Source organism: Pangasianodon hypophthalmus, chromosome 7, assembly GCF_027358585.1.
Source record: "Pangasianodon hypophthalmus isolate fPanHyp1 chromosome 7, fPanHyp1.pri, whole genome shotgun sequence".
Taxonomy (NCBI): domain Eukaryota; kingdom Metazoa; phylum Chordata; class Actinopteri; order Siluriformes; family Pangasiidae; genus Pangasianodon; species Pangasianodon hypophthalmus.
Genome location: NC_069716.1, coordinates 19,726,468 through 19,747,181, shown reverse-complemented (window position 1 = coordinate 19,747,181; position 20,714 = coordinate 19,726,468). Strand labels below are relative to the sequence as shown.

The following is a 20,714-nucleotide window of genomic DNA, read 5'->3' as shown; positions in this document are numbered from 1 at the left end:
ATACATGTTGCTGATAATAAGCTTTATATTTTTTCCAGCCCCTAATCCACCATCTATACGAGATGAGCTCTGCACAGCCTCCCACGACACCATCACCGTGCACTGGACCTCTGAGGACGAGTTTAGTGTCACGTCTTATGAACTGCAGTACACGATCTACACGGGCCAGACCAACTTCATCAGTGAGTATTGCATTAAAATACAGTGTATTGTATGGTGTACCTTTCACACATTCTCTTTTCCTCTGCATCATAAGCAGCATTGTGTGATATTTTGGAGAATAGGTATTGAATTTGCTGTCCAAAATTAGAAATATGAGCTACTAAAGTCAAGAATGTGCTTCTGCAGTGCAGGATGAGATCAAGCTTTATGTAAGTTAGAGCCCAGTGGAGCAGATTTTCTGCATGCTCTCCATTGTATAACAAAGCTTCTTGTGAGGTCTGCTTTCCAAGCTGCTGACACGTTAAGCTTTCCTGCATCAGAAATATACTTGACTCTCGTTCTGAGATTCATGATCCACCTACTAGTGCCATGCCTTTCATTAACATACAAGTTAATGAAAGTCCTTATTTGGAGTAGATGAAAGTGGTGACATCACAGCACTTGACGTGATCTTGGCAGAGGAAGCCGCTTAAGAGGAAGAGAAAGTGAGAACTGCAATCCAGAGGCCCAGTACTGGAGTGGCACTCGAACAGCACCACTTCCTTCACACACTTGTGTACACTCCTACACAAATACACACTGTGCTTATCTTTCCTTTACTGTCTCACTTTTTCTTTCTCCCACATTTCCTTCTGCCCTTTCCCTCTTTTCCTTTCTCTCCAACTGTTTCTGTTCCTCTCTCTCTCTCTGCTGGAGTGAGCTGTACTCATCCAGGTACAGCAGCACAGAAAGCACTTTTTTTTTAAGCCTCTAATAGCCCAGAGACTTGGGAGCACTGCTCTGGCCACTGCTACTGCAGCCTCCTCAGAGAATTCAAGCCGAGAGGCTGAGAAATGGAGAGGAATGCTTTCTTCCCGGATTGACGACTTTTTCCATCGCTCTGTGGATGCAAGTGCTTAAGTGTAGCCACTAGCTGGTTATTGGTAGCATTTGCTTCTATCCCATGAGGAGAAATATGAGCCTTTCCTGTTGCTTTTATTTGGCTTGGTTTCTGCACATACACAACTCATTCAGAAGATATCTACATGTTTTATTCCCAACCAAATCTAATTTGAGGCCTAAGTGTGTTATGTTGCATTTTTTTAATAAGCTGTAGATGGTTGCTCTGATTATAACAATTTCCTGATCTATCTCTGAAAAGATTATGTTTGAAATGGGTTTCAGAGGAATATCGTTGAAGTGATTTGAAAATATTTAAAAGGTTTCATTGGACTGGATTGCATAAGCTTTCTTATTGCATTTAATTATCATCAATTTTGGGACAGTTAAAATTTGATAACTTAGTCCAGTTAAGGATTTTCAACTTAATTTTCTTTTTCTTTACTCCAGTTTTCATTCCAATATAAACAAGGATATGATTTGAATAGCCTTGTTCCAGTTTAAAACATGCAAAATAGCTATAGATTTACCTTGCCCTTCTCTACAGGTCAGATATCAGCAATTACACGTTTGGCACAGACACAAAGGCACCCCTCGGTGGCTAATTAAAAACAGCTCCAAAGGCAGCTATCTCAGCCAGATCTCACACTAATGGGGTGGAAGTCGAGAAGTGAAAAGCTTCCTCCCTCTCTTGCTCAGGGACTGCACTCTTCCAGGCCAGTCATTAGCCCAAGCATGGAGGCTGGGTTAGCCTGCTGATTTTTCCATCCGTGTGAGAGCAGGTGCTGTCCTGGCATCAGGCACGATTACATCTGACCTGAGCTAATGCTCTTTACTCCGTTTATTGTGATGGTGATTGATTGTGATGAGAGTTGCTGGAGCTGCATGCTAAGCCAGCAGCAAAAGGCACTCCAAGCCTCACAGCAGCATTCACTCGAGCTGCATTGTACAAATTTACCCATTTGTCCTTACCTCTGTACCTGTTCCAAAGTAGAGAGGACTGAGGGAATGCTGATCTCTTATCAGGGTAAAATGTGTAACTGTGATGTTATAGTAAGCAGTTACAATTACACTGATTCAGATCTCAAGCTTATTCATGAATAATAGGTTTATTTGTATTTTGCCATATGATCATCTTGCCAGGTGGCTTATTTCACCTCAAAGTGGAGTTGAAGTGAATCCTGCTATTGCCTTCTACTCTTACAACAATACCATGTACTATGAAAAGATAAGCATGGGTAAAGCGAATGAAGGGACACAGAAATACTGACACTGAGGACACTGACAGTCCTTCACGAACAAATGAATCAATCATTACACATGAATGCTTGAAATCTACACTGTACACACTGTGAAAGATTTACTTCTTCAGAAGCAGTGGATAGAGGTTAGGTTAAATGCTGGAGTATACCTTTAATATCCTTAGTCATGATAAGCATCTCACCGGCCTCTCTTTTTTTTCTTTTTCTAACTTGCTATTAAAGAGCTAATAAGGAAAATACAGCAGAGTCCCCTGTCCTGAAGACTTCTCCTCAGTGGAAAACGTAAAGGAGCAGCTTTACCTTAAAGCTCTGACTTTCATAAATGTTAAACATCTCCTTACAGAAAGCCTCACTAGAGCTTTGGATGTTAGATAATAACAGTTATTTTAAAGCTATTATTTTGGGCATAAATTATGAGAGTATTGCCATACAAGTCCCTGTTAATGCGTTGTTACTATAGAAAGGATAATGTATTAGAAGGAGCAGATTAGAATACTCTTGTGATTTGCCTTGCAGCAGGTACTATTGTCAGAGCCCTGCTGTTATAAGAGATTAATAAACACTTTCTGAAGGTGGATTGAAGAATTCTACAGTGCTCAATGAGGTCCCCGATTAGCCTTGAAGATAATAATGTACACATGATGTCATTGTCCCAGTTCATATTGGGACAGGCTTCAAGGAGGCTTCTGCAGGCTTATTCGTGATAACATTGTCCGTGACTCCTGCAAAAGCACAGTTCTTTATGGTGCAGATATTCATAAGCTGGGCTTTAGAGGATTGCAGGGAACAATGAGATGAGAATAAAGGCAGAGTCCTCTGAGGCCACCTATGATAGGGGTTAGACTGAGTGTGATAGCAAGAACGTTTGGGTTATTGAGATGCAGAATGCAGTCTGCTCACAGACATTAGGTGTACAGTCATTGGCATCTTGTACATGGAAGCACACCTGCTTACACACAAAAACACACACTGCGTACACATAAAAACTCAGTGTTGCAGCATCAAAAACAGGTTTGGAGCATCCCAGTACTCCTCAGATGTTTCCTCATTTTATTTCATCCTTTTATCTACCTACACACACACAAGACTGGGAGTGATGATCATACTATCTGTATTCCTTCTACATTCAGTGTCATCTGTTTCTTTGAACTTCTGGTTCAGAACAGCAGACAGTGCCCAAGTTCTAATGTCAATAATATAACCTCAAACTCTAGTCATGATACTTTTTTAAATTTTTCATATTCATTAAAAATTATTAAAGAAACTGAAGGCACGTTTGAATTTTATTCAGGCTTGTCTGAAGTCTTCCTTGCCTTATTTATGACAGTTGAAGCGTTCATATTTATCTCATTTATGTTGAATTATCTTGAGGAAGTCCATGGCAAAGGCAAGATTTAAATTGATGAAAGATTTGCTTTTTCAGGCCATAGGTGGTGAGGATGATGGAGTGACGATGAATGTTTAACTGGGGCTGTTTGAGAGTGCATTTTTGATGCTGTTCAGCTGTCCTTTCTGGGTGATGTACTAGAATCATGTTTTCTAGGTGTAGGCAGTTTGACATTTAATTTCAGTGATTTTGTAAGCGAGAGTGCTAATCTCTAGGGATGATCCACTTTCGGTGGATAGGAAGCATGTCTGAAGCTCACACGCTGGGAGTACTGACAGTCAGGTTCATGTCTATACACTGATATTCTCTGGAGATGCTTAGTATAAATCTTAGCACCATAAGAAATGGGTTTGGGAAGTGTATATGGCTGTCTCTGTTTGCCTGAAGTACACATCCTGGAACCCCAAAGGGGCCAATCAATATATTCACTACACATGGTGAAAAACATTTGTTCTTTGGTAGGCATTTTTTTTATTGTGATAAGCAAAGCAAGATTTCACATGGTATTTCCCAAATACATAGATAACTCCAGATCAGAAGAAACCAGGAATAATAAAAAAAAAAAAATATTGTATGCAAAAATAGTGCATTTGTTTTAACACATCTTGCCTCTGTGTCTCCCATCTTGCTGTCTTGTTTTCTCTCTCTGTCTCTCTCACTCTCTCTCTCTGTCTCTGTCTCTCTCTCTCTGTAGGTCTGTATAATTCAGTGGACAGTTGGATGATTGTGCCCAACATCAAGCAGAATCATTACACAGTGCATGGGCTTCAGAGTGGTACCCGTTATATATTCTTTGTCAAGGCCATCAACCAGGCTGGCAGCCGCAATAGCGAGCCAGCACGCCTCAAAACCAACAGTAAGTTACTCACATCACAGCAAGGAATTGTACAAACATTCATAAGCAAAAACCTTAATTAATCACATTAGAATTTTTATGTATTTGCTTATTATGCATATTGTTGGGCCTTGTTCAAAATATGCATTAGGTTCTTCAGTACCTAACTTCCAGAGGCTGCATGATTGATAAGAATTACTATCTGTGTCTAACGCAAGATTGCTATTTAAATTCCATCCTGAAGAATTCTCTGGCTCAGTGTGTAGATCAGTCTAGACGTGCAATTGGGCAAATTATGTAGATCTATCATATACCAGCTTTATCACTGTTTCATCAGTAGAGAGCAACTGAGCCTGATGATAATAATAGCACAGTTGTGCACTGTGTTTGTGTCCAGATCTCACATGCATGGTAAGACCTCATCCTGCCTTCTCTCAATCATGTTACAAAACACCCACAAGCTCTAGAAGATATTATTTAAATGGATGCCTGGATGAGAGGCTTTTTGCAGCTCTGAGAGGTTTAGGGCTGAAATACAGGCTGTCTGGAAGCAAAGGTTAACATTTCATCCTCCTGTTGTTTCCTCTATTTTTCTCTTCCTCAGCCTGAGTTATCACACCCAGACTCAGCATCTCTTTTTGCTTTATTTGTCTGCTTGATCAAAGGCAGTCTCGATTCCTGTTGCGCTGGCTTGGGTTTTCAGTGCAGTTACTTTACTCAGCACACAGCATGCATGGTAAAGACAGGCTTTAAATGGTGAGGGAGCAAAGGCCAGATATGGGAATCTTTCACTAAGGGTCATGTTACTCAGCAGGTGTGTTTACCAGGAACACTGTCCCATGGTGCCATGTACAGGCATGATAGTCTGGCCAAGGCCACAGTGCCTCCTGTTCTTGTGACTTTGTGCATGTCCCTCATCTGTTTTCTTTTCCTCTGCCCCTACGCGTACACTCTCACACAGCCACACACAATCACACAATAGCTTACTCTAAAAAGCAGCACTACTATTTGAATCCATTTACGTAAGCTCTTTGTGTTTGATGAACAGATTCAGAGTGAGCAGATTCTGAAACACAATCTTTTGTTTCCAGCGAGTCTGTGTCTCAGCGTGATCAGCTGGCTGTAATTATCCAGAAGCAGAGCTGCTGGTGACTGCATCATTAAAGTGAAGTCTTGCTAACAGCAGCCCCACAAGTAGCCAAGTGTGTGTGGCGTGTGCAAGAGAAGAGTAGCTAGCAACGAGAGTCAAGAAGAACTTGTCACAAGTCTTCTTGACTTATATACAAGTGTATAAGTATATGAAATCTTGGTGCACATACAACATAATGCAAGGGCAAGAGTGCATGCACTGAAACATCTACAACAAAGCATAACATGCAAAAGTTCCTTTGTGCTTAGGAATTACATTAAAGTATGTAATCATTTAAAACATTTAGCATACAAGTGCATGTGGATATTAGTAAGTCTTGAATTTTAGTTGTTTATTTTTATTTAAGGTCCATCACACAGATAGGCCAAATTCAAAATGTATTCATGCACTATATACACTCACTACATAGCATATAGCATACTTACATATAGAATATATATTCCTAATAAAATGGCAATCAAGATTCAGCTACGATAAGTGAGTGACTGTTCATGCCTGTCAGAAATTTCACAAAAGTTCACTATTTATGTGTAATAGCGCTTCTAGGGTGCTTCCTACCCTTTTTTTCTGTCAAGCAACAGGGGGTGTTTAGCCAAAAAGTTTAGTAAACTGAATAGGTTTTTTTTAGGATAGGAATAGGATTGGCATCCCATCCAGTGTGCATTCATGCCTTATGCTCAGTGATTGTGTGTGTGTGTGTGCGTGTGTGTGTTTTCTCAGAATACACTGTATTTGATGGCATGTATTAAGGGTAAAATGAGAGAGTGTAAAATTAAGAAGTACATGAACCAGTGCCGTAGTTATATAAACCTAAACAAATTGACACATTGCATGGGATATGACCTAGTATGCACCCTAAACACTCTGTTAGAAGAATTTAGACCTTACTTGATTGTTGCGGGTGCTGGTGGGGAACAGCAGGTTGTTAAGAAGCATGAGTCTGGCACACATGGCCTAAATGTTGCATGACCTCTTACCAGATAGCAGGGGAGCAAATAATTGGGCTTTACAGATGCAGCGCTTGTGATGCTCTCACCCATTTTCAGGTTGTGTTACAGGTCCGAGACAGTGCAATTACCAGACACATTACCCATGTCAGACCTTAATACATCTTGTCAGGATGTTCTCAAAAGTATGCCTGTAGAACATGGTGAAGACAAGGTTTAACCATCCCTTACCTAATACCAGGAGTTATATCATGTCATATCTTGCCTTAAGGGCAACCAAGGAGAAGAGGCATTATCTTTTTGTAGGCTTGTTAGATAGAAAGATAGAAATCAAAGCCATGCTGACAGAGGCTATAAATGTGAAATAGCTGCCTCTAGGTATGTTGAGACTTTTTCCCCATCTTAAATATTCAGAATGTTTAGATCTGCAAGCCACAGATGAGTTCCATTTTCAATCCAGCTTGAAAATATGCAACATCAGCCACCAGGGCCAGTGCAATAGACCTTTAAACGTCCAGTAAAATGCCACTTCATTATGTGAGGGATGAGAAATCAAGCTGTGCTGAAGTACATCTCAATTATTGTTATCCTCAGTCAGTAAACAACCTACACAGTCGTACCTCCATAGTGTATGCAATGAGTTTATGCTGATCTTTTTGTGTGTGTGTGTGTGTGTGTGTGTGTGTGTGTGTGTGTGTGTGCACGCGTGCGCGTGTGCGTGTTCAACAGCCAACAGAAGGCTCTGTTTAATCAGCAGTGCTACAGCTGATGAAGCACATGAAACCAAGTGAAATGAGCCCAACGAGGGCTCATTTTTAGGAAACTGATTCAGCATCAGTATTCTTATAGTCAGTATTTTAAAAATATTTTGATGCTTTATGTACGTTTGCATCTTAAGTTTCTTTATTATATGTATATGTATGTTATTATTATTTATGGAAATATCCAAAAATGCTGTGAAATCAGAACTCTTATTCTAATTTTCATGCGTTATTAGGCACCAGGCTTGTCTGTTTATGTCTTGGCACCTACAGGCCAATTGAAGCATTCATTTATTGTGTGTCTTAATTAGAATAAACAAGCAAAGGTGTTTGGAATATTTAATGAGAAGCTTTTAAGTGTCTAAGAGTTACCTTGTCCTCTTTGCACTTGTTTAATTGCCTAGATTTGCATTATGAGACAGCACACTTCCTGAATGTCAGCCACCATTTTATTTTTTTCAACACTGTATAGTCATTGCACAAAAAAAGAACCTTTCAGAACTATGTAAGTCAGATTAGGAGGAATAAAAAAAAATACAAGAGCATTGTCCTGGTGTTATTCCCACTCGTATAGGAACAGAATGTGAGATGAAATACCCTTCCTTTCCAAACACACTAATCAGCACTTATGTTTACATTGTGAACATGTTCTTATCAGATCCCTTCAGAGTTAGAAATGTGATAGTCATTCCCACCCCCGAGTGCAGCTCTCCTACACAGTCTGCTGTTGGCTAATGTGGAGCACTTTGGAATTATTACAAAGTTCTCAATGAATTATTACACAGGCTTATTCCACATTCCTTGTATTAAGGATGTTGGTTCATTTATTATAATAGGCTAGAGGTTTTTCTTCATTTGCCCTGGCTATAGCATGCCACGTGTCTGCATGTGTGTGTATACATGCCTCTCTTGTTGCTTGCCAGTTACAACCCCATGGAAAGGCAAGGCTGTGCATGTGTGTTTGGGGAGGACTGCACTCACTGCGATAAGCAGTTCAAAGCACAAGAGCACATTAATGGAATTGGCTTGAAGTAGCACATTGCCTGAATGCTTCATTGCCAAGCACAGTAACTCACACTGCAGGTGAAGCTAGACATGCCAGCTGACCATTGTGCCATGCTGTCAGTCATTAGGGTGGGAATCAGGCTTAGCTTCAGGTCTGAGTGAAATGTCAGGCCTGACCTTTATTTAAAGCCCAATCCCAGACTTCTGCAGTGAGAGAGTGAGGGATGGAAAACTCTTTAGGAGAAACATCCTCATCTAGATTTGCAGTCTCTCTCACTGATTTTCCTTTTCCATATTTCCACATTCCTTGATTTTACCATTTAATTTAAAACATGAGCTTTGTATTGACAGACATGAATTGCACTGGAGCATAGTAGAGGAATCCAAAAAACTAGCTAATGCTAATAATAATCCCTAATAGTAAATGCATGCATAAGAATCCACATAGACAAACTGTAATTTAATAAAAACTCATTTTTAATGAGCAGGAGGTTCATTTAGTCAGCTTGTGCTAAATTTCAAAGTAAATTTCACGTCACCTAGGTTTGCATTTCCAGCCCTGGTCCTCGAGTACCTCTACACTGCTTATTTATCATATGTAACAGCCGTTTTGAAGTCTCGCTAAGTCGATTCAAGTGTGTTGGAATCAGGGAAAATGCTTAAATTGACCAAGCTTGAAAAACCTTGTCCTAGACTAGCACATGTTCCTGCTGTCTCTTTGGATTCAGTCAAGTCTTCTCATCCACAGGCCAGCCTTTTAAACTGGACCCAAAGACGGCTCATAAGAAGCTGCGCCTGTCTAACGACTGCCTGACCATGGAGAAAGATGAGAGCTCTTTAAAGAAGAGCCACACACCAGAGCGCTTCAGTGGTACAGGTTCCTACGGCGCTGCTGGCAATGTATTTATTGACAGTGGCTGCCATTACTGGGAGGTGTTGTTAGGAGCTTCCACATGGTGAGTAAAAAATAACTGTGAATAACTGTGGCACAGGAACAGTGCTCCTCTGAGCCTTGTACCAGCGCCATTTTGTTGCCGATTTGTATTTATATTTGTAGAGTTATGCACTGGTTTTACTAACCAGATTTGTTGAACAAAAAATACCACCCAGCCCTCACCCAGTCAACATTTTTGTGAACAGCTGCCCTTCATGCCTATTTTAACACCAGCATGCTCTACACAGTCAAAAATCTTTCATCTATCCTACTACAAAATAGTCTCCATGTATGATACTGTATATACTGTACTATCTGATGTGTGTGTTGTACATTATTGTATTTCAAGCAGCTAAAATTCCTTTTTCCTGACCCTACAATCACTGCTTAGTAACCATTCCTGTCCGTTTTTATTTATATTCCACCCATACCCAAAACCAAAAATAAAGCTAAAAGAAAATGTCAGCTTTGGATTTGTCTGTGTGATAAACCAGATTTTACCATCAGCTGAACACAACCATCAACCCATCTGCTCAAAGGCGAGATATTTCGTCTGCTGTTAAAGCTACTGTTTAAATGAGCTTGGCTTGACTTAATAATAAGCTTTTAGTATCATACTCCCGCAAAACATCTATATTTTAACATCTGGAACATGGCTAAAGTTAGCTGGCATGCTACACGTTTGCTGAATCATCCTTTTTTTTAAAAAAAAAACATCTTAGCATAAAGCTATTTTTGTGCTGATAGTTTATTTAAGATTAACCTTAAAGTACTGCTTTTCCCACGGTAGCTGTGCAGTAACTTTATCAAGTAGAGCAAGATCAGCTTAAGTCAATACTGATAGCATTTGGCCGTTTTCTTTTTGCCTTTATCTGTTTATGAATTTATCTAACATGTATTGAGGGCCTTGCTGTCCAGTTCTACCTGAAACTGTTCCTAATCCAAAAACAAATCTGTTTTGAAAATTTTTGACCTACATAGCAACAATAACCATACATGGGCTGGGCTTGGGGGTTGGTTTATTATGCTGCCAAACTGAACACAGAAGTTTATTATTTTTGATACACACAACCGTTGCATTGAAAACACGGCTTGTGCTGCAGGTACACCGTGGGTGTGGCATACAAGTCAGCCCCGAAGAACGAGTGGAACGGCAAGAACTCCTCATCATGGGTGTTCTCCCGCTGCAACAATAACTTTCTGGTGCGGCACAACGGAAAAGAGATGCTGGTGGAGGCGTCGCTGCAGCTGCGGAGGCTCGGAGTGCTACTGGACTATGACAGCAACACGCTCTCCTTCTATGATGCCATGAACTCACAGCACCTACACACATTCGACATCTCCTTCCTGCTTCCTGTTGCCCCTACCTTTATGATCTCAAATAAATCATTGATGATCCTGTCTGGCCTGCCTGTGCCTGACTTTGTGGACTGCCCTGAGCAGCAGGACGGCAGCAGCCGGCAGCAAGAGTCTCCATATGGCCTGACGATGAAGAGCTGCAACTGAGATGCTCGTGCCGACTCTTCCAGAACGGTCCAGAAACTTTTCCTCTAGGGCCGATGGGCTCATTTTGTCCGCTCTGCTTCCTCACTTTTATTTTGGCCCCACCACTGGCTCACATTGTTGATGGTGTAGATAGAATTGGTGGAGCTAGGTTTGAAGGATGTGCTAATTTTACCTTGATTATTGCAGTCAGTGGTGTTTGAGTTGTGTTGCATGACTACTAGTCATGGATTATGCGAACTTTAATGCATTGGGAAAAGTATGTAAATTATTCACGACTAATAGGTTGGTTTGCTTCTTTTGTCAGTTTTACTATTATCCTTAAAAGCACTTTTTTTTTGAAGATTTTTGACTGCCCCTGTGTGTAAAAAGAGAAAAAAGAAACTTGACTTAGGACAGGGCTGGACATTGTTTGGATATAATATAGTGGATTTATCTTGTAATAGAAAAAGGGATATAGATATGGCGTTTCTACTGAGGTTAACATTTAATAATATCTGATGAAACAAACTCACAACTTTCATATTCAGGGAGAACAAGGAGAACGTTTTCTTTGTGTTTTTGTCTAGTTGTTTCTAGCATGATATGTATTTCCTCTGTGATTTGTTCCACTCTATTGGTTTCTTGTTCTGTATTTTGTGGAAAAGCATGACAGTCCCACTGCTGATTTTATAGACATGGATCTGTACTGATCCATGTAGTATTTTTTTTTTTATTGTAAAGCTGAATCCATCTCACCAAATCAACCAACTCATAAAAGCATTGTGGGTGAACTAAATCTCCAAAGGGCTTTATGGAATACAATTTACACTTTCACATATCGATTCATTCAAACAGTTGAAAGGAGGGGCTGATTATAACGTTATTCACTTCCATGCTTAGTTTTTCATGGGTTGTGACATTCTGTAAAAGGAAGTCTACTTTGAGATTAATGTGCAGGCATATTGAAGCTAACAATCCCATCTCATCCTGCTTTAGAATTTTTTTTGCCTCATATGATTTTCCTCAGTACAATATTCAGGGAGGAATCAGTGAATGATGTCATAGACAATCATTTCTACCTTGTGGGCAAAAAAATATTGTGTAGCATGATAATGTATATTGGCAATAGTATGTTATACTTGAGCCCCTCCTTGAAACAGAAATGGGCGTCCAACTGAACTATGCTGTCTCTGTGCAGCCTAGAGAGCAGACATACTACTGATGGCACTCTCCTGCTGCTGCTATAGTCATGTGTGGGGTCTCTCTCGTTTATTTTTCTGTCCCTGTGGCTGCTCAGCTCTGCCCTCTCCCATGGCCATTTTTGCTTTTCGAAGTTTTTTGTACTAAAATCCCAGAGCATGCTTCTGATCACAGTGCTAATCCATTTTTCCCATTGCGTAAGGTTACACCAATATATTCTTTCTTGTGTGTTCTGTGAGGTTATTATTAATGCTATTGGAAACATACATGCACAATAAATGGATAGTTGTTGCAAGAATTACTTTTTTTTTCCCGTAAGAGCTCGGCGAATTTCCAGCTGTCCAATATCTTGATTCTTTATATTATCAACTGAGTAGTTAAGATGTCATAGTGGACCCTAAACATGAAAGCAATATATGTAGATTGTGACAGTCTATTTTCCTTTTTTTTCCATTTCTGTTTTACTTTTTGGTTTTTAATTCTAATGCCAGTTACATTTCAGAAGCCATTGAGGATGAGTAACAGGTAAGCAAAGGTTTTCCAAAATGCTCGAGTCTTATTCAGGGGCTGTTCATCTCTAACTGACAGGTTTGAATTGTTTGTTTGAGTGTGTGTCACTGGGTCCTTCAGACCAATTTTGAACTGCTTCCTATGAATATTCTATACTGTTTTGTAAGGAGAATGTGCAGCATAGAGATCACTGAACATTTTGCTTTACTGCATATCAGGTTTACAATTAGCTGTGCATTTCTTTGCATTTAAAATGATAGACTAATGAACTATTTACATTTCCATTGTTCACTGATTACTTTTACATGTCCAATAAGGAAAAAAAGAATGATTACACAAAGTTTTATTGTTATTTCAGTTTTTATTAGATGATCAAACACTAGTGTGTTTATCATGTTTCTGTTTCGGTCGATCTATCAGTTTTAGCAAGACAAGGATGTAAATCATAGGGGGAAATATATATTATATGAAATTGTATAATACAAATATATATGAACATTGTTATTTATGTGAGCTGAAACCCAATTAAAAAATCTGATCCCAAACATCCAAGTTGGACTGTGTGTTTTGTTGTCCTGCCCTTACATTTGTATTCTCTCTGTACACAGATTGTGTCACAGGAAGAGAAGGCTAATGATGCCAAGCAAGTGTGCTCACAAACCCCACAGGCATGAGAGGCTAGAGAGGAGTCTGCTGCACTGGCAGGGTGCTGAGTGCCCACAGTCAGGAGACGGGGCATTGCCCATGCTCTTCAGCTGGCTCTCCTGGCACAGGGCACAGTTAGGCCAGAAAACCAAAGGGCGAGTTTTACTAAGATGGAACGAGTAGGGGGTGTAGAGAGAAAGAGGAATCCAACACCAGATGATCACATTGGGTAATAATTGCATAATATTACAACGAGGACTTTTTCCATTGAACAAGAAATGAGTTGATCAAAACAAAGAAGTTCAGGAAACATGAGGATCTCTTATTTTCATGTTTCATTGTCTTGTATTTAGAAAATACGAGGTCAGGGGTGGCTGGCATAAATGGACTAGCAGGGTTAATCCCCTTTGGCTTTCAAAGATAAAAAGACATCAATGTAAGGTTTAATTTGTGGCCACATCAGATTATTTGCTGTTAACAAATGGTTTAATGTGGATTTTATGGAACCAGGCACAACAGCACCACCAACAGTCATAAGAAAAACACACAGAACAGTATGAGGAAGCAAGGCCGGGGCTGATTTCTTTTTAGCTCAGACTATAGCTTCATGCAGCCTGTCAGTGACAGTCATGTCAGATGATTAGACAGAGTGAAACACAATCCGTAGCACATCATTAGAATTGTTTGTGAAGTATATGTTAAATATAGTCCCTGGTGTAATGATTGTGAACAAATTGGATTATTTATTCTATTATCTTTTTTTTTTCCAAAATGCCTTTAGAGGAGAAACTAAAAGTAGATAGACTGAGCATACAATGTCCAAAGTACAAATTAAACAAAACGACAGAACTGTACAGTTTTTGTCTGTTTAGCATGTTTGATATTCTGAGAAAACACAACATGAACCCAGTAGGGCATTACAGATTCACAACACGTTCTGACTTTAAGTGTATGTAATAGTTGTGTAATAGCCCCACAGACAAAATTATGCCATCGATGACACCTTGTGATATGTAAGGAATAACACACAACATACCATGCTGTTATATGAAAATAATGCACACCTACTGACCAAGCAGATTCAAGCATTCAGCCACGCTGTGGTATAAAATGCATTGCTCCACCCTAAAAGTTTCACTGTCAAGCTATTGATGGATAACCTTTATCCCTCCCATCTAATATCATGACCAGCCCTCACTGCAAAAAGTGCTTTTTACTGTGTCTTCTTTCAGCATCTGTTCAGCAGTGCTTATTTCCCCCAGAACCACTGTGTCCTGCATCACCCTCAGTAGACACTTTGATTATGGTGCTGCTCAATAATGCTGCTTATCAGCCACAATGCAAAAGAGCACAAATGGGCCCATATTTGAGGCTCTTTAGAGACACACACAAGCCTTTTTAATTACTCCACCATTACTGCTGTGGAAACTGTAAAGGCTCTGAATTGAGATGTTCCCGGACGACACAGGGAATGATTAAAATGGAGGAACTGGCAGGCAGATATAGTGGCTGTTGTGTAGATTGTGTCATGTGAAGCTGTTTTGCTCACTCAGTTAAAGACAATGCTAATTCAGCCTTCCTGTGCTCTTCTTAAACCCTAATTCTCTGCATGGAAGTTTATAATGTAGACATGATGTGTGTACAAGGAAGCTGAATTTAGAAAAATGCATGACAATAGTCTTAGGTTACAGAATGCATGTTACACAGTTTTATATATGCTATCACTATCAATTGTTGCTTTTTCCCCAAACTGGTATTTAAGAGCTGATCACGCGATTGTAAATATTCTTTGCTATAATTGCAGTAGCATACAAAAGCAGCATAAACTGCCATCATTAGCTTCTGCAGCACTTTTAGTGCAGTCTGAAAATTGTAAATTGTACAGGCCTAAGGCTTTACCATAATCAGGCGTCTTCGGATTGTGCAGTAGATTCATCCTTTTTTATCATGAGTCAGATTTAGTGTTCTCTGGTGAAATGCCACTCTGCTGAAACGTTCAAAATCACTGTAATCCCCATAGTGTATGGCTCTGCAGGATTTCAGCCCTCTGCATGTGTTATATTCTTACTGCAGCACTGTAGTCAATGCTCATAGCTCTTGTGGATGATAAGGTGTGGAAAGTGTGGGATTTTAAAATGCCACAAGTGTTCATTCTAATGAACATGACTAACAGGTTGTGTCAAATTATTTATGACTGAGATCCTAAGATTTTGTGCATCCTTAAATCAAACATTGTTTCTGACAATCATTAATGTTAGAAACAACACGTTGCACATTGCAATGGGATGACAACAGGCAACAATTAATGTGTACTGGAATACTATGCAATTATGCAATTTCCCCACTGCGGGACAAATAAAGGAATATCTTACTCTTACTCTTACTATCTAGCTACACAAGTTAGGAGCTACACAAGATAGGAGCTAGCTTTTAGCCTGAGGTGTAGAGTAGTATTTGAAACCTCCAGTTTCAAAAAGATAGCAGAGTACAGTCAGCCTGGGAACAGACAGTTAAGAATTTGTCATGGGACTGAGAGAAAAGTTCCTCGGGTAGCCTGATCAGATGTTAGAAAACAGATAAACAATTGTGCCAGGCAAGAGATGTATCAGGATAGAAGATAAAATGTGGATTCCAGTCAGAGCAAAGTCTGGAGATGTCTGAAAGATTTAAAAAAAAAAAAAAAAAAATTGATGACATTCCAAGCACTGCTGCAGTCAACTGAACAGATGTCTTCTTCAAAATGGACACTGATGACGTAGTGTCCATTATCCACTGGCAACATAGTGTCAGAACCAGAACTAGCCAGTGTGATGGACGACGGTGAGGAGTCTGTCCCTATACTTCTCTCATTGTCTGAAATATCTCCAGCATGGAAATAGATGGACACTGGACTGCTGCAGTCAACTGAACAGATGTCTTCTTCAAACTGGACACAAATACACAGGGCAACATAGTGTCAGAACCAGAACTAGCCAGAGTGTGATGGAAGACAGTGGGGAGTCTGTCCCTATGCTAAGGTAATGTGTTGAAATCTAGAAGACAGCCAAACAATCCATTTCAGATTGGAAAAAAAAAACACATACAGTCCAAAAATTGCCGTTTCCCGTCCAAAAGTATTAGAATAGCAAGGCCAATTATTTTGTTTTTGCTTTACACTCTGTATTTCTTTGCAAATTCGAAACTGGCCTTCCAATTCTTACTGCTGATGGTATGGCCTCTATATATCACTTCTCAATGGCTTCTTTGAACAGTGGATTGTGATACCCCTGCCCTGAGGAGGTTGTTGGTGATGTCACTGATTGTTGTTTTCAGGGTTTTCTTCATAGCTCTCACAATGTTTGTCATCAACTGCTGTCGTTTTTTTTGGTCAAAAAATGGCTTGCATTTCTCCCATAGACAGCTCTCTGGTCTTCATGTTGGTTTATCCTGTTTAATTAACAAATGCGTTCTTCACAGGCAAAACCCAGGGCTCAAACCAAGATCAGAGCTATTAATTGTTTAAACAAGCAATCTAACAGGGCGAAACAAACTGAGCATGACCTGAGCAACAAGAAACACCTGTCAGTCACATGGTCAAATATTCTTTGATTGAAAAATGGGTAGTTTCAAACAAAAATTCTATAGAATTCTGGTCTATCGTCTCAAATTCATCTCAAACCCAAATGTCTACAGTGTATAGCAAAAAACAAGTATTGCTGTTCCAATACTTTCAGAGGGAATTGTATAAGAAAGGACAAGGAATTCAAAAAGCTTAGATGTAAAGCTAATAGAGGCAGTGCTGTTTTATTCTTATATTTTAGGTACTAGAAGGATAAAAGATAAACCAATTCAACCAAAATCTCATTGAATGCATCCAAATATGAACATGAATGTGTTGTTACAGAATGATGGATGACATAAAGTGGTATCCAATATGTCATTTCTCATAAGCATTGCCTGATAATAGGCCTTACATACATATAGCAAAATTTAGAACCAAAATTGACCACAGACTAGTAGTTAGCATTGCAAAGAACTAACAAAACATCTTGTGTTCAGAGTACCTGAAAATGTGATGTAAAGCTAGACCACACACCAGTACAAAAGTATGAGTAAGACAGAGTGTCAGTTTGATCATAAAATGCCGTCCAGTTTTGGATGATGTGAACTGTAATAGCGGGCCACAGCTGAGGACAAAATGACTGAAAATGATGATTAAAGCAATCACACATGGGTTTGTCTGTATATACAGCACTTACACCATACCATTCTGTATAAGGACTCAAGAATACCTAAGGGCCTACAACCAAACATGCTGATAAAATACTTAAGGAACACCATGGAAAAGTAAAGTCAGAATCATAGCAGTGTTTACACAGGCTAAGCATGGACGCAGATAGTGAGAAAACCATGCAGAAAGCTTAAACCAATGTAAATTTAGCATTGGTCCAAGCTTGTTTATGCTGGTGAACCATCATGGTCTGGTCAGGCTGGTGCAACTAGTATGGACTTGCTGGGTTCTTTCTTGCAATCCACTTGTATTACACAAATCCAAGTTGCTTTTTCAGCAGGGATCTGTCAGGCCAAGTAGAGAAAAATTAGTGTGCAGGAAGAACAGTGAACTGTGAAACCTTTGAGTAAAGGGATATATACTTGTCAGAGCTTCAGAGTTAAAGTTGTGTGCCTCCAGTAGACTATTACATTATTTCAGGGTTGTCAGTTCTCACAATTTTGGCACAAGATGCTTTTGGGTCCTGTCTCATACTTTTACACCACCCAAACATATTTCTTGCCAAATCATGAAAGATCCCAATTAAACCACTCTCTAATGAAGCAAAATATCTGAGCTACGGAATGCAGCTTGAGGATCCTGTCTGGCACAAACAGAAGAAGAGACTCTATCCCGGAAAAACATAATCCCCTAGGGGGAACAAAAGGTTAGTGAGGAAGCTCATTCAAATGGAAAGCAGTGTTCAAGCACAGCAAAATCCCTCTGATAATAAACACCCCTGATGATAAACAACGGCACATATACATACAGTACTGTGCAAAAATCTTGGGCACATGCAAAGAAATGCTGTAGAGCAAAGATGCCTTCAAAAATCATGAAACTAAATGCTTCTACGTTAAAAAAAATTTAAAGAGCAGTGAACAGTAATAAATGAAACAAAGTCAATATTTGGTGTGATGAATAGTCTCAGGTATAATTTGTGCAGTTTTATAAGGAAATTAGCTGGAAGTGTTACTGAGAATCTTGCAGAAGCAGCCACAGATCTTCTGGAGACTTTGACTGTCACATTTGCTTCTTATTTTTGCAGCAAAACCCAGCAGCCTTCATTATGTTTTTTTGTCTGAAAAGTGGTCTCTTACGTAATATGCTGCTTTCTTTACTGACATACAAACATTTTTCTGTAACATTTAATGTTTGGAATTCTAAAATGTTTTTGTACTGAATCAATAATGTAGAAGTCATAAAATAAAAATCTATAACAAAGTTTGTACTAAAAAAATAGGGTACCTGAGACTTATGCACAGTACTGTATGTTGAAGACAGAAGACTGCCATAGCTTACTGAGCAAATATAACTATTGTAAACTGAAGCCCTGATATACAGAGATCCCAAATGACGAGTGCTAATTTGCATCTTGTTCTTGATGGCTGTGCCAAAGTCAGGGTTAATATGTATAATGTTTCTGAGAATTACTCTTAAAAATATAGAAGTCTGCTTAGGTCCTTATGTGTTATAAATTAATTCATAAATTCATAAATTAATCCTATGACATAGGCTGCAACTCCAACTCATGCCTCCTTGATTCCTGAATCCAACATTTTTCAGTCCATGACATGGAAAGCGATGATAATCTGCCATTTTTGTGGATATACCAATTCTTAAAATGCGCTCTGAAGGATCAAGGAATAATAATAATAATAATAATAATAATAATAATAATAATAATAATAATAATATCCACAAATAAAATCATCTTAATTAGGCTAAATAGACAATGGGTGCCAATAAAATCCTTGAATTTAAATATTCCGTGCTTTAAAAACAGACATATGAGAAGGTGATGAGTAGAATCTTGTTTGTGTAAACCATCAACATTTATGTGTATAATGTACACATGCATCAGTGTATTTCTAGTTCTAATCAATAGGTGAATTCATTTAAACCAAGTTAAAATGATGTTCTGGGTGAACAAGGACATCTCATTTGTCCTTGATTCCTCCTGTGCTTGTTTCCTTTCCTTGCCCTCTTTCCTAATGCCTTCAGTGGGAGGAGCAGTGAGGAAGGGACGCAAGGAAAGGAAGCGAGGAGGCAGAATTTAAGAAACAAAAAGCAAGCCTGAAGTACAACTATCTGATGAAGTACAACTGTACATCCATCAGCCACACCTCATTTCCCTAGTAAGAGCCAGTAGAAGTGCACAATAAGTAGTCAAAGCACAATTATACAATTATATAATGAAAAATCACAAGTGCATGTTTTCTGTCTGAGTGATAATACCTTTTGCTTCTCTTAACAGTTTGAGACAAATTTCTGAATTTCTAAGAATTCGTGTGACTTAAGAACACAAAATGTATTCTGAGCAGCTTTATGTATACTGGCCCTGATCTCAGAGTGACTCCCAGAAGAGTCAAACTTCTAAACCTTGCCACCTGTACATAATTATGCATCCAATGTAATACCAATTAAAGACGGTCAGATGCATCAAAACTGTTTAAAATACAATAAGAAGTTAAAATAAAAATGTTCTTAAAGTACTTGTGAATGAAAACCTTTAAATAGTGTCTATTTAAATGCATCTGAGGCTTGAACATGTGACAAACAAAACATAAAACATGAAACATTGCATGCTGAATTTTGTCCAAATAAAACATACTCCTGTCAGGAGAGAAGTATTTGCTTTGGTTATTTAGAAAACTGGATTGTAGGTTGTCAGCTAGTTTACTTGTAGCTATGGTGTAAACTCGACAGGAGGAATGAGTCATAGAGTCATATGTCATTAGAAGATTTGTGAAACCACATCAAGCCACTATAAGATTGGTGGGAAAGCATTGTTTAAGCAGCACTGTAAAGCAGGCACTCAGTTTGTGCCAAGCTCTTTATTAATGTTAGGAACACAACATAGTGTTGTGAATTTATCTTTTTTCTTCCAGTTAATAATTAAAATTGTCTACATGTGTAAGATCCATTAGCTACAAATTCCCTACATCCCCCAGTCTGGACTAGGAGCTCCTCATAATTACATTTCTAATTGCACAAGTAATGAGCAGCTCTGAAGCAGCTTGTTATGTCATTTGTTGGCCCATCCCCTAATGTGGTGTAAACCAACAAGTTAATTAGATCTGCCTGAAAGCACCTTTAATCAGGGCTGAGACCTGTTTCCTGAGCATCTTATATGAGTTAAAAGAAGTCAATTGGACCTCAAGGACATGTATTAAGGCTACAGAGTCTAATTTAAGAGCATCAACCTTCTGTAATGCTATGATCAAGCTCCAGATGCAGGTAACTCAATAACTGTAAATATTTAGCTTAATCATCACTGATAGTGGTATTTTAAACACGTGA

At 39.1% G+C, this 20,714-nt stretch overlaps 1 protein-coding gene across 5 annotated transcripts in view; it reads left to right on the top strand.

The window, feature by feature from the left end:
• The window catches only part of mid2 (midline 2), a 119,594-nt gene extending 106,532 nt beyond the window's left edge, over positions 1-13,062 (top strand). For all 5 annotated transcript variants that reach the window (XM_053235248.1, XM_053235249.1, XM_053235247.1 and 2 more), the window contains 4 exons: positions 39-182; positions 4,385-4,546; positions 9,137-9,344; positions 10,426-13,062. In XM_053235248.1, the coding sequence (XP_053091223.1) occupies positions 39-182; positions 4,385-4,546; positions 9,137-9,344; positions 10,426-10,828 (917 nt within the window). In that variant the 3' untranslated portion in view covers positions 10,829-13,062. The remainder of the gene's footprint in view (positions 1-38; positions 183-4,384; positions 4,547-9,136; positions 9,345-10,425) is intronic.
• The last annotated feature ends 7,652 nt before the right edge of the window (positions 13,063-20,714 follow it).